General features: G+C 37.7%; 2 protein-coding genes across 2 annotated transcripts; one reads left to right on the top strand and one right to left on the bottom strand.

Moving 5' to 3' along the window:
• The first annotated feature begins 31 nt into the window (after nt 1-31).
• LOC132701275 (synaptic vesicle glycoprotein 2C-like) lies at nt 32-13122 on the top strand. The gene is made up of 11 exons (XM_060669073.1): nt 32-261; nt 2725-2785; nt 2851-2910; nt 4937-5098; nt 5635-5797; nt 5877-5998; nt 7655-7896; nt 8988-9169; nt 11698-11954; nt 12010-12169; nt 12812-13122. Exons 1-11 carry the CDS (start codon nt 157-159, stop codon nt 12993-12995), a joined length of 1698 nt encoding a protein of 565 aa, XP_060525056.1. The 5' UTR covers nt 32-156; the 3' UTR covers nt 12996-13122.
• Nucleotides 8495-8950, bottom strand: LOC132700827 (ubiquitin-conjugating enzyme E2 N-like). Its single transcript, XM_060668394.1, has one exon. It carries the CDS (start codon nt 8948-8950, stop codon nt 8495-8497), a length of 456 nt encoding a protein of 151 aa, XP_060524377.1.
• Nucleotides 13123-13127: the final 5 nt, after the last annotated feature.

Below are 13127 nucleotides of genomic sequence, written 5' to 3' on the forward strand. Positions count from 1 at the left end.
TTGACCGCGAGTTGGGTAGGTGGAGGGGGGGGTGGAAAAAAAAAGCGGTAGGAACCGGCGTAGGCCATTGCGTAGCGAACCGTGCGTTCGCTCGATGACGGATCGATAGAGATCGAAGCGGCCGGTGGAGTGAACTCGTGACCTTGTGTGACGTCGATGTTGATTCATTATTTGCCGAAGTTGCTGGCCGATCGAGGCTCGAGCATCGATGGTTTCGAGTGTTCCGGTTTGGTGGCGGGTGCGGTGTTCGTTGACGTGCCGGTGAGTATTCTTTTTTTTTTGACTGGTGTGACGCGTCGATATCAAACGTCGTTTGACGTTTCACACAAAAGTGACGTTTCTGTGCAGAAAGTTTCACCGCGATCGGTAAAAATCAAGGAAATATTTACGGATTCGGGTTTTATTCCAATTTTGATCCAAAAGCGTATTTATAGTATTTTTGTGTATACATGGTGTTCCGTTACCAGAACAGTGGCGCAGTTTATTTTTTTTAAAAGGAGTGTTGTGAATATTTTTAAAAATTCATATTATTCCCTTGATCTGGAGAATTTTTTGTCATCATCATCGAAAATTTGAGTGGTTTTCGAGAAAACTGAACTTTTTTTATATATTTCACAGGGCGGTCACAAACGAGCATCAAACAAGTGTTTTTTATAATTAAAAAACGCAAGTTTTTTAAATGGACTGCCCCGTATTTAGCAATTTTACTGGGTTCGGGATTTAATTCTCTGTCGTTTTATATACGGCGTGTCCCACTTAAGAACTGTACACCCGCGTAAAATCTTTGTTTACGGTTCGTAAATATCAAAATCATACTGTTTCCTTTGTAAAAGCAATTTTGCGAATATTCGACTGCCAAACTTTTTTTTCGATTACTAAGATTCATTAATGATATTGTTTTAAGATAATACTAAAAAATAAATGTCCCTCGAAACATCTTTTTTAGCATTATTTTTGAAATTTGCAAGTTTGTTCATTAGTCTAGGTACTTCTAGGTAGTCCTGAATACGAATATGTTGCCATTTTCAATATAAAAACATCTCTTAGTCCATGCTGTATGATAAAATCATTTCATTTCTCTTTAGTACGATCCATCCAGCAAAACTGAGCCATAAACAGGTATAATGTTTAAGTGAACTTCATGGAAATTAGTATAGTTAGGTTTTATGTACTCCTGAATAAAAATAAGAATCCATCCATCTTGATATTTGCCATAAATTTTTTTTCAGAAATGTTGGTTACTTATGATATACTCGTAACGTTCATTTTTTAAATAAAACACCTCGTATATTATTACACTTTTAGATTCTGCGAAATATTCTCGAACTTTTTTGAACTGAGGTGGCTTTTACTTGATGAAAATCCATTTCACAAAATAAATAGGAACTAAAAGTTCAGATTTTCACGAATTTATATATTTTCACATGACAATTTTCCTATTTTGTTGTTAGTTCTGAAAGTTATTTTTAAATCACATTTTGACAAATGTTTTGAAACTTTTTCACTGGGTTCTCCTATTTATGTAATTGTTCTAAATTGTTCGTGTTCTGTATTAGGTTTCGGATAAATAGAGTTTAGTGTTGTCTGGATTTGTATTTTATTTATAATTTTATCTATAATGGACGGATTGTAGCCGTTGTTCAGTGCAATTCGTTTAATGACATTAAGTTCTTTGTTGTAATTTTCTGTTGAGAGTGGCGTATTAAAAATATAAGTAATTAAAGTTTATGGGCTAACTGACCAAGGTAACAAATTTGAATAAATAAATATAAAAAAAAGTTAACTAAAAAGTCTTCGTTAATTTGTTGGTTATGAATCACAATCTTTCTGTTTGTTTTTGTTGTTTTTCATATTCTGTTTCAAAAGTTCATAGTTTGCAAGTTTTTTGTTAGTTTATAATTTATTATATTATAAATATATGAAATTTGTTTAAGTGTGTAGTATAGAGTCTATTTTTCTCATAATCTCCACGTATTAATGGACACCCTGTATGTTAGCAAAAGGTTATATCTGGAGTGGTATATCTTTAAAAGAAATAATATCGTGCCTTTGTTATTTAAAAAATAACTAATATTGCCAAGGAGTGACTTAATGTGGGCAGCTTTAAATTCAACAATAATTTATACGGGTATGATCTAAAACCTTGAGATTTTGTTAATTGAATTCGCCAAAACGGCGCCACCACCTATTTGGGACACCCTGTATAAGCTGAGGCCCATCTGTCAAACTGATTGAGCAGCGTATCATCTCCTTAGTCTGCGGTTAAAGTTTCGTCGCGATACCTCAATCAGTAGCGTCACAACACAATTTTATATAGGGCGATCAAAATATGGAAAAACAACACACACCCTCCATTTACGCCTACACTATGCAAAATTCGTTTCGTTATATACGGGGTGTTCCATTTAAAATAACAAAGTTGATGTCGGGGGGGGGGGCAGTTTTGGGCCGCCCTGTATCAACAAAATTATAATATTTAAAATCTTCCCTCGATCGTTATCACACGAACCATTTGCCTGTTTAAATCGCAACCAGGCCAAGATTAAAACCTTCGTTCGGAACGTCAGTAATGCCAATGTCATTGTCTGCGTGTTTACCTGCGCGTCCGCCAGAGGGCGCGCTCGGACGAATACGAACCAAGGCGACGTTTGTTGTTGACGCTAGACGTTCGATAAGAGCGTCTCCAAACAAACGCTCAGACGTAAAAAATTTCCGTTTCTTCAGTCCAGAAAGATGCCTCCGAAAGACCTGTCATTCAGCGTGTATGCGGACGTTGACTTGGAGGGTGAGTGTGGGGGGAGGGGGCACGGAGGGTACGGGTTCCTATTCGGAGCTGTTTTCGCTTCGCAGGTTCCGAGGATTTCGTCGAACGAAGACACTGCGACTTCGAGACGGCTTTGGAATATTCCAGTGAGTTTCAGAATTAAATAATTCATTATTAAGTTGATTAATTTAATTGATATTTTGCTCACGTCATCATTGCGTGAAATGTTTTTAGTTTTGTTTTATTTTTCAGTTGGAGCGATCGATTCTATTACAAACAGCTCACCCTAATGTTCAATTATTGTTTATGTTTGTTTGTTTGTTCATCCAAAAAAAGTAATTCAACTTTTTCTAGAGGTTACGCCCCCTAGCGGTCATTTTTTGAACTTGAAATTGATTTCCAGTTTTTTTCCAAGCTATAGGACTAACGTTTCCTGAGATTTGACCGGCCTCCTTTATTAATAGGCCACCCAGCACATATCGTTCCATTTAAAATAAGAAATTTAATTGACCACCTTGTATATATAGAAATGCATTATTTTATAAGTGAATCCAACAATTGGTATCGTAAACTATCCAGCCGGTATATATTTACTTATAGGCGTTTTTTGATTTGCATAATTTATTTTATACAGGGTGGTGGAACAAAAGACAAATTTTGTTACAAATTTCGTGGAACAGGCGATTTAAAAAAAAAGGTTTTTTTTTTTTGGTACTTTGATATTTTTTGACTTTAAATTTTATTTTAACTTAGGCAAATTTTTTAGAAATAAGTAAGAATTTCTGAAGTAAGTTTTCTTAGAAACATATCAGAATTTTTTTATGGTATCATTTTTTTTGTTTGTCGAGTTCTGGTTGAAACATGACGGAAATTTGAAATAAATTCACTTATCACTTATAAGTTTAAGGTATTTTTTCTATTTTTTTTCTAAACAATTTTGGTAATAGTAATGACAAAAACTTCCCATCAAATATAGGGATTTCATAATAGTTACAAATTCTGCCTTATATCAGATAATCTGACTTGTTCCTCAATTAAATAATTAATATAATTAATAAAACAAACAAAAATTTATTTTTTATTTTTTTGTTACATGAAACGATTGGAGCTATTAAAAGTAAAGGTTTGGAAGGGAAAACTCAACTTTCAGGTGACTTTCTGACCTGCTTTTCAGAAAATATGACTTTACTCGGAAATTTTGCAGAAATTCTGATTTGTTTTTCAGAAATTTTAACTTATTTTCTATAAATTCCCACTTAACTTAGAAATTCCGGCTTGTTTTTCAGAAATTCTGACTTATTTTTCAGAAAATTTGACTCTAGTCAGAAATTCTTACTTAAGTCAGAAATTCTGACTTGTATCTCAGATATTCTGACTTATTTTTCAGAAAATTTGATTTTAGTCAGAAATTCTGATTCATTTTCTGGAAATTCTTAAGTCAGAAATTCTGACTTGTTTCTCAGAAATTGTGACTTATTTTTTAGAAATTCTGACTTGTTTTTCAGAAATGTTGAGTTTTTTCCTAGAACTTCTGACATATTGTTCAGAAATTCCCTCTTAACTTCGAAATTCTGACTTAGTTGTTTCCGGATATTCTGGGTTGTTTTTCAAAAGTTCTGACTTCTTTTTCAGAAAATCAGACTTTATTCAGAAGTTCTGACTTATTTTCTTGAAATTCAGATTTATTTTTCAGAAATTCTGACTCAAAAATTTGTTTCATTTTTAAGGGCTTTCGTACATAAATGGGTTCTTTTTTTTTAATATAAAAATAAATAAATTTGTAGCCACCGAAAGTAAACGCCTAGAAAAAAAACTGGATTTCCCGATGACTTAGAACTTTGAACGTTTGACTTTATTCAGAAAATTTCCAGAAATTGTCACTTGTTTTTCAAAAATTATAACGCAAAAATGTTATTAATTAAACTAAAACCTATATTTTATTTTTGGTAGCTTTTAAGCACTTTCGCGCAAAAGCGTGTGTTTTTATAAATACCTCGGAGCGATGAAAAGTGTTTACTTTTTACTTTTTTTTTTCTCTAAACGTTTGTTTAGAGAAAAAAAATCTCGACCTTCGGATGACCTCTACGCGATAGATGACGTCGACGACTCAACGAATCAAAGTAGGCCGATATCTTTCCGCTTATTAATAACGATTTTTGTTTACTCTCGCAGAGGTGGGAAAATTCCAGTGGCTCCTCCTGACGATCAGCGGCGTCGTATACGCTACGTGCGCGATAAGCTCGACCGCGCTTTCTTTTGTTTTGCCCTCGGCCGGCTGCGACTTCGCGCTGACGTCAGCCGATAAGGGCAAACTGACTGCGATATCGTTAGTGGGTAAATAGTGGCGGAATGTGGGTCACCGCCGCCGACACTGACCCGTATATACGGGCTGTCCACTTTTCGCGCGTTTTCCCCTATATACGGGGCGTATATAGGGGTTCCACAAGGTTCGGTTCTTGGCCCTCTATTTCACTCCTTTTATGTGCTAGTCGATGTGTCATACACCCATGTTTATTAAATTGTTTGATATTTACCATAGTAGGGGCTGTGCGCGGCCTAAATGTGTAAATAAAATTATTAAAAGAAATTTTTTTTACTTAAAATTTTTATTAATTAAACTTAAAATCTACATCTAACAATATATATAATTGGAAATGAAAATCTGAACTTTTAGTTCTTATCTATTATATTTTCTACTCCACAGCCATTTTTTTTAGATGTTTAACACACCCGCATCTTGGAAACTCACAGGGTGACAATTTTTTCACGAAATCTAAATATTATCGAATTTTGGAGAATTGGACGGCCCGTATACTTCGTTCAAGGAAAATAACGGGGGTCGGGGTGAAATTTTTAGTGCGATTTTGCAGGGATGTTGTTGGGGTGCGGCGTGTGGGGCTCGATAGCTGACAGTCAGGGGCGGAAGGTGGCGGTCATGCTGTCTCTGCTGATGGACTTCTTCGCGGCCGCGCTGTCATCAGCCGCCCAAAATTTCGACGTGTTTTTGGTTTGCCGGTTTTTCAATGGCTTCGGGTGAGCGATCAACAAATTCGCAACGGATCTTTTTATCCCACTTTTTTTTGACCGCCCGGTATATCGAGTCAATTTTTAGGATAATCGGGGCCACCAGTATAGTATTTCCGTACCTAGGGGAGTTTCTGTCTAACGGCGACAGGGACAGGTACCTAGGGAGGCTAGAGGTGTTTTGGAACTTCGGCATCATCATCCTGCCTGGTAAATTGTAAATTCTTCTGGTGACTCAACCAAAATTTGCAAAAAAAAATTGCCAGGCGAAATCATAAAATCCCTCCATTTTGCCAAAAAAAAGAGAGTTAGATCGAGGAATTTGAGTAGAATTTAAAGAGTAAATTTCTCTGAGAAAAAAAAAAGTTATTGAAATTTGGTGTTTTGTGTGTAACTCGATTGATAAAAATAGAATAGAATTACATTTTCTTGTCACTCCAACAAACTACTTTTTAAAAAGGGAAAATTTTTCCCAGGTGGAGATTTCAAATAGCTCCCATTTCAACGGATTTTTATTTAAAAAAAGACGTTTTCTCGTATCTCGAACTGGTATCTGAAAAATGAAATCCAAACTTTGGAATGCGATTTTAAATTTGGGATTTTATGTAAACCCATATCACAATCCGAAAAAAAAATCAAAAGTGACATTTTGTTTGAAATTTTACAACTCGATTGGGCTTTCAAAATAATGGACAATTAAAAAAGTAGTTATAAAAAATTGACATTTTTTTCCATGCCTCGAACTGCTACAAAGAAAATAACTTATGATTCCAAAAACTATTTTCCACTTAAAAAAAATTAAAAAAAAAATGGACCATTTCAACTCTTTTTACTCCAAAAACTATTTTTTTTATTGAACTTCAACGACCGTTAAAAAAAAAGGGAAAATGATAAAACTTTGGAATTTTACAACTCACGAACTATTATTTCAAAAATAATGCGATTTTGAGTTTTTATTACAACTTACTAAGAGAAAATCATTATTTTTTTTGCATTTTCTCATAACTCAACTAGGATTTTTAAAAATATGGAGTAAAAAAATGATTTTTCTCATAAATTCAACTACTGTTTTAAAATGAAGGCGAAGCTTTTTTAATTTGACAATGAGTCATACCAAAAAAGGAAAAATTTGAAATTTTATAACTCTGTTAAGGCTAAAAAAGGAACATTTTCTCATAACTCTATTACGATTTTCAAAATATAAACATTACAAGAAATTAACTCTTATGAATCCAAAAAATTTAAAAAAAGAAGAAAATTTATATAATTTTGGAATTATGCAACTTGATGAAAAAAAAGTTTATAATAAATTGACATTTTCTCGTAACTCATTTATTTCAAAAATCAGCGGACAATTTTCGAATTTGAGTTTAAATTTTGGGATTTCATAATATGACCGTTTCAAAAATTCTTCTGTATTACGATTTTCAAAATATAAAAATTACAAGAAATTAATAGAAAAAATTTTATAGAACTTTGAGATTATACAACTCGATAAAGAAAAAGGTTCTAATAAATTGACATTTTTCTGCCATACCTCAATTAAGATTTTAAAAAATAAAAGGAAACGATATTTTCTCGCTGCTTTAAAAAAAAAACGGAAAATTCTTCTACAGAAATTTTACCAGATTTTAATTTTAATAGATATTTCCCGATTAAAAAAAAAAGAAAACTAATTAAAAAAGCTGTCATTTTGTCTTCCTTACTGTTTAAAAATAGGTGTGTGTGTGTTCTTTGAGTTTCAAAATGTTATATCTCAAAATCATAAAAAAGAAATACTACTTCTCATAACCCAACTAGGATTTTTAAAAAAATGGTAAATTACTTGGACGTTTCTCCACTTTACTCTACCCTTCACCGGGTCAGGTGTGGCATGGTGCCTGCTGAGCAAGAACATGGTCGACCTCTACGCGCCGAGCGTCACCTTGAGCCCTTGGCGCATATTCGTGCTCGTTTGCAGTCTGCCGAGCCTAATCAGCTACGTGCTCATCTATTACCTACCAGAGACACCCAAGTACCTAATGGACCACGGGAAATACGAGAAAGCCAAAATGGTGTTCCAAAAAATGTACGCCTTCAACACGGGAAGACCGATGGAAACTTATCCGGTGAGTCTTGTACACCGTCGTCCTTGTCTTCTTCTTGTTGAACGACTGATATCTACCATTTTTCCTTTCAAATCGATGAAAGATACTTCTTTAAAGCCCTTTAAACTGTCAAAATGAAGGGTCATCGTTAACATGTGGGTGGTTTTCTGACGAAAAAAATGTTTTACTTTTCGGCAAAAAAAAACAGATCAGTAAACTTACCGTCTGATTCGTCGTCACATAAGAATTTCGTCTCCGGTCAGCCTATTGGGCAATTGTTGGTCTTTCTGCTGACGTAGTTTTGTGTGTTTTTTTTTTTTCAAGACCGAGCTGTTTGAAGACAGTTTTATCATCCTGTTGGCTTCTTCAGTTTCGGTTAAATTCCGAAGGAGCCAACGGGATGATTGGGGAAACAAAAATCGACGCAGGAGGAATCCAGTAGTTTGGTGAAAAGTACTCTTCTAACTCTTCAATTATCAGACGTACCCTTAGAGATCGCGTTTCCAGATCTTGACCTATTTGATTAGTTTAACACTTAACATACTGTAATTAGTTCTTCAAGAAATCACAACACACCAAGTGCTTTATTTAATAACGTGTCTGAAAATGGCCGAGGTCGCTACTCCATAGCGTATATCCTGGTCCATTCCCTTGCTGTCGCGACCGCGTCGCCCTCCCTAGTTTTCCACAGCGTTGCCACATCGTTGGCGAGCGGATCGTCCGGGTTCGGGCTGCCTAGCAGCGCCTGGATCGACAGCAAGACGGTTCTGATCTGTAGCGCCGGAGACCACTGAGCCTTGAGCAGGTCCAGGCAGATCCTGCCTAGGTTGTCGATGTTCGGGTGGTAGATTCTGGTCAAAAACCGCACCCCCGGCGGCGCGAGGGGGTAGTTTTCGGGTAGGAACAGCTCGAGCCTGAACAGGCCGCCCTCGTAAGGCGATCCAGCCGGTCCCGCCATCACCACGTGGAAATACCGGCAGTTGTTTTCGTCGGGGATGGCGCTTATACCCGGGGGCGGGTCCCTCGATAAGTTCCGCGTCTCCACTAATATCCGTCTCGTTAAACCGTGCGTCATGTCACGTCTGTCGTGCTGACGTTTCGCATCATTGCAGGTGCGCCGTCTCGAAGGGGAGGCTATCCACCAGACCACCTGCAAGATGCGGAAAAAACCGGCAGGGTATTCCCTGTGGCGAAGCGTCGGCAACGTCGCGGAGCGGGTCAGAGCGCTGGCCAGTCAGCAGTACCTCAAGTACCTCGCGATCACGTGTTTCGCGGACTTCGGACTGATGGCGAGGTGAGTGGGTGGGGTCTGGGGGCCCGCCGCTGTGTTTCAATTTTTTTTTGTCAAAAATCGAGGTTTTTTCTATTTTTCTTTTATCTCTACGAAAATTGTTCGGGCACTTTTTTTCTCACGACTCACCATCGGACGTTCAATGTAAATAAAAATAAGAAAGAGACATTTTGGTCATAACGGTTATACTAATATGAAAAATATTATTGATTGATTGATTCTATTGATATCATCACTTTTTCTGCCTGTCAGCATTTGTATCGTGTGTATTATCAAGTTCAAGCGTGGCTAGGCAATGAGCTGAACCCAGAAGAATGGGATTGGAGCCAATCCAAGTTCTACTCCCCCTTGCTCCAGAAAACCTGATCAATTCTATTTTCTGTGATTGCAAGACGGGTTCTAGTAAGAATTGTGGCTGTCACAAAATGGTACAACAGAAGAAATTATTTATGATTCTAATGAAGAGACAATTGATGCATCCATCCCTTTTCACAGAACAGCTAACAGGGATTCTGCAAGATCAAGAAAATGAAGATGAGGAAATAATTGTTCAAGTAGAAGTAGACAATTATCTATTGTAACAACATTTAGAAGAAATCCTATTTCGCTTTGAAAGTTATCAATATTATCAAATTTTCTTCATTACATTAGATCGTGACGTATATATAACTACCAAATATGCATATAACTGCAAATGCAGAAACTCATGAAGCAAATATGTAATTTTTTTTTGAGAAAGTCCGATAGACAGTAATTTTCAAGGGGTGTTTCTTATGCTTGTTATAATAAAAATTCAAATTGTAGCTTAATTGCATTTTTATATTTCCGGCGATTATGCAAGTTTGTGAGTGCGGTGCGGGGCGATATTGATACCAAAAATAATTAATCAATCAATGAGATAAACGTACGACGCCCTAAAGGGAATTGATCTGAATAAATAAGAACTAAAAGTTCAGATTTTCACGAAATTATACACCGTGTCTTTGAACTGAACTTGTAGTTCTTATTTATTTTGATAAATGGATTTTCATCAAATAAAAGCCACCTCAGTTCAATTTTCGAATTGATCTGACTTTTTTTTTATTAATGTATCCGAAAGATTTTTTTTGCGGGTTTGTAGCGGCTTCAAATACGATTTGCTTCGTTTTAATTTTTTTTTTGCGAATAAAATTTTTGACCCAGTCGGGGTTTGAACCTGGAGCGAACGGGTGGATTTTCGTCGCCGTGATGGCAGAGCCAATGGCGATCACGCGTATACCCATATAACCACTAAGTATGCATATAAAAGTACGAGGGGAATTGAACTGAATTTTTTTTAATTCATATTTCCGGAACAGGTTTGAGAGAAATGTTGGACCGCCGGATTCTTTCATTTTTATGGCACTCTTCCGACATTTCCCTGCCTCCCCACAAAAAAAAACCGCTGGCGCCTCTGTTCAAGGGCGTCCATCTAGAAATAAAAAAAATTCCACATTGCAACTCCGGCCAACCAAATATTTTACCAGGTAAGCGTCCTCAAACACGCCGTTGACAAATATTTAATTCTTTTTTATTTCGCGAAAAGGCGTTCAAATAAATTAAATTACTCAAACATGTTATTTCGATTGCGTGATTTTTTTTTTGGTTTGCCATTCGAAAGAGCGACCGACTTTAGCTTTCACTACGACTTGGGTCTACACTTCTTTAAATGCCAACGACACGAGCAAATAGACCGCCCACCCGATTTACCTCTGCGGTCGAGGCGACGTCACATCACCCGAATATCCCGGGTTCGAACCCCAGCGGGGTCAAAAATTTTATCCGCGAAAAATGACGTAAATCGGACGGTATACATTTCCCAAAGATATGCCGTTTTTACGACATCATCCGGCAATTTTATGAAGGTCTAACCTCAAGTCTACCTCTTTGTAACCCTCAAACTTCGGTACTTCGTGCTGAAATCTGTTTCATCGGTGAGGTTCCTCGATTATTATTGGTCCATGCAGGGAAAAAAACATTCTAACTTTAAAATGTCTATTATAAATATAAATGAAAGAGTAAACTTAGCTATAAAACGATGTTAGAATATTTATAAAAAAAAAGCTATTCTACATCAAAATAATCACTATCGTCGCTGGACTCGTCCCCCACCTTAATAATTAATTCTGGTACTAGTCGACTCGGATTTTTCATTGGTAGAAGAATTGATTACATTCTGCACAGCTTTCGACTGGATGTCGATTTTATCGACCAAAAATGCTCTAAAATGTAATGACTCTAAAATGCGAAAGGGAAACACTCCATCACGAAACCAGAAAAAACACAGCAGACATATGAATACATACATCAATTGGCCATTAATTAACCTCTTACAACAGACTCCTTGCAACAAATATAGAACCACTTGTTTGCCATTAGTAAATTCTGTAGATTAAGATAATAAAACAAAAAAATATTTACGTAAACCATGCAAGGTTGTAAGAACGTGATATTGTTGGGAGAACTCTGATCTAATGTACCGGAACGATCGGTATCCTTTTGACACCTTCCAGCTACTACACCCTCGTACTGTGGTTCCCCGAGATTTTCGAACGGTTCAACTTGTACGAAACGAGGCACCCGGACAAAACCGCGGGCATTTGCGCGGTCTCCCAGATCCGCCCCACTCGCCCCTCGCGACCCGGCCAGTGCAATTTCACCATCGGCAACACCGTATTCCTCGAAACGTTGGTGATCGCTCTGAGCTGCCTGCCGACGTCCGCGTCGCTCAGCTGTTTCATGCACAAGTTCGGCAAGAAATTCGTGTTGGGTGAGCTCCGCCTTATCCGCCCCCGCCCCCGCCGCCATGTGTGTTTTTTTTTCAGTGTTCGGGTTGATTTTGTCAGGGCTGTCTGCCCTGGCACTGGACCTGGTGCAGAACTCGACGCAGACCCTCCTCGTGTCCAGCGTGTTCGAATCTTTGACGAGCGTACTCGAGGCGGTCCTTTTGTGCGTCGTCGTCGACCTGTTTCCGACCAATCTGAGGTAATTTTCACCGTAATATACCGTTTAATCATAAATACGACGCGAATCCGACGTCTATTGTTCGTCAGAATAACGTCTTACGTATTGCGCGACGTAACCTACGATACCGTACGTCGATTGTCCGTCGAAAGCACGTTACTTGGTTATTAGTAATGACAAAACTTCTCCCCTTTCGTAGAATTGGTTCCTTGGTCAATTTTCCGTCCTAACCTCGTTCTATTTTCACGTGGTTAATGAATCCAGTTCCGAGGTTTATGCGAAAAATTTTACCTTCGTTGAGAAGCGTTTTTATAACGTCAAATTTAGGTCACAAAGTTACCTAGAGGTCGTAAGAGTCACCTTGGCATCCGCGGCTCATACTTCGCGCCACAACGATACGACAAAGTCTTAATCCCATGCAACGTCGCAACAACGTCCAGGGAACGTCAAAAAAACGTCCCAGGTTAAAAATATCACTTTTTAATGATGAAATCGCTTGTAAGGTTGTAGTAGACTTTTTCGAAAGGTCTTAGCTCGAGTGATGAAACGATGGTACGTCTCAAATTGGTTAGTTAGTTAGTATAAGCATTTTTCCCTCGCTGTTTCGACAAAATCGAATCGAACTTTTGTTAGGGTTGGTTTCTTTGTTTTTTTTTTGTCTAGGGCGTTAGCTTTATCGTTAACGGTGACCTGCGGCAGACTGGGCGCGATATTCGGCAACGTCACGTTCGGGTTGCTTCTGGACCTGAACTGCGTCGTGCCGATCTACTTGTTCGGGATTTTCCTGATAGGCAGCGGCGTGCTGTGCCTCGCCATACCCAGAAGTGACGGTTACGCGCCGATGTGACGACCGCGCGCCTATCGACCTTGACTGTGTGCGTGTGTTCGTGCGTTCCTATTCTAAGACGTTGTAAATAATTTGTATTTTCACGCGAACGGTATTTATTTTTTAGTTTAATTATATTGACGAGTTGACGCA

This window comes from Cylas formicarius, unplaced genomic scaffold (genome assembly GCF_029955315.1).
Source record: "Cylas formicarius isolate icCylForm1 unplaced genomic scaffold, icCylForm1.1 PGA_scaffold_4__25_contigs__length_36172078, whole genome shotgun sequence".
NCBI classification, from domain to species: Eukaryota; Metazoa; Arthropoda; class Insecta; order Coleoptera; family Brentidae; genus Cylas; species Cylas formicarius.

Bases quoted from the DNA above. Each gene is read 5' to 3' on its own strand.
- LOC132701275 (XM_060669073.1), top strand. From the start codon at position 157: ATGTTGATTCATTATTTGCCGAAGTTGCTGGCCGATCGAGGCTCGAGC. The intron at 9,170-11,697 runs GTGAGTGGGTGG...GACACCTTCCAG, and splicing joins GACTTCGGACTGATGGCGAG to CTACTACACCCTCGTACTGT. The intron at 11,955-12,009 runs GTGAGCTCCGCC...TTTTTTTTTCAG, and splicing joins CGGCAAGAAATTCGTGTTGG to TGTTCGGGTTGATTTTGTCA.
- LOC132700827 (XM_060668394.1), bottom strand. From the start codon at position 8,950: ATGACGCACGGTTTAACGAGACGGATATTAGTGGAGACGCGGAACTTA.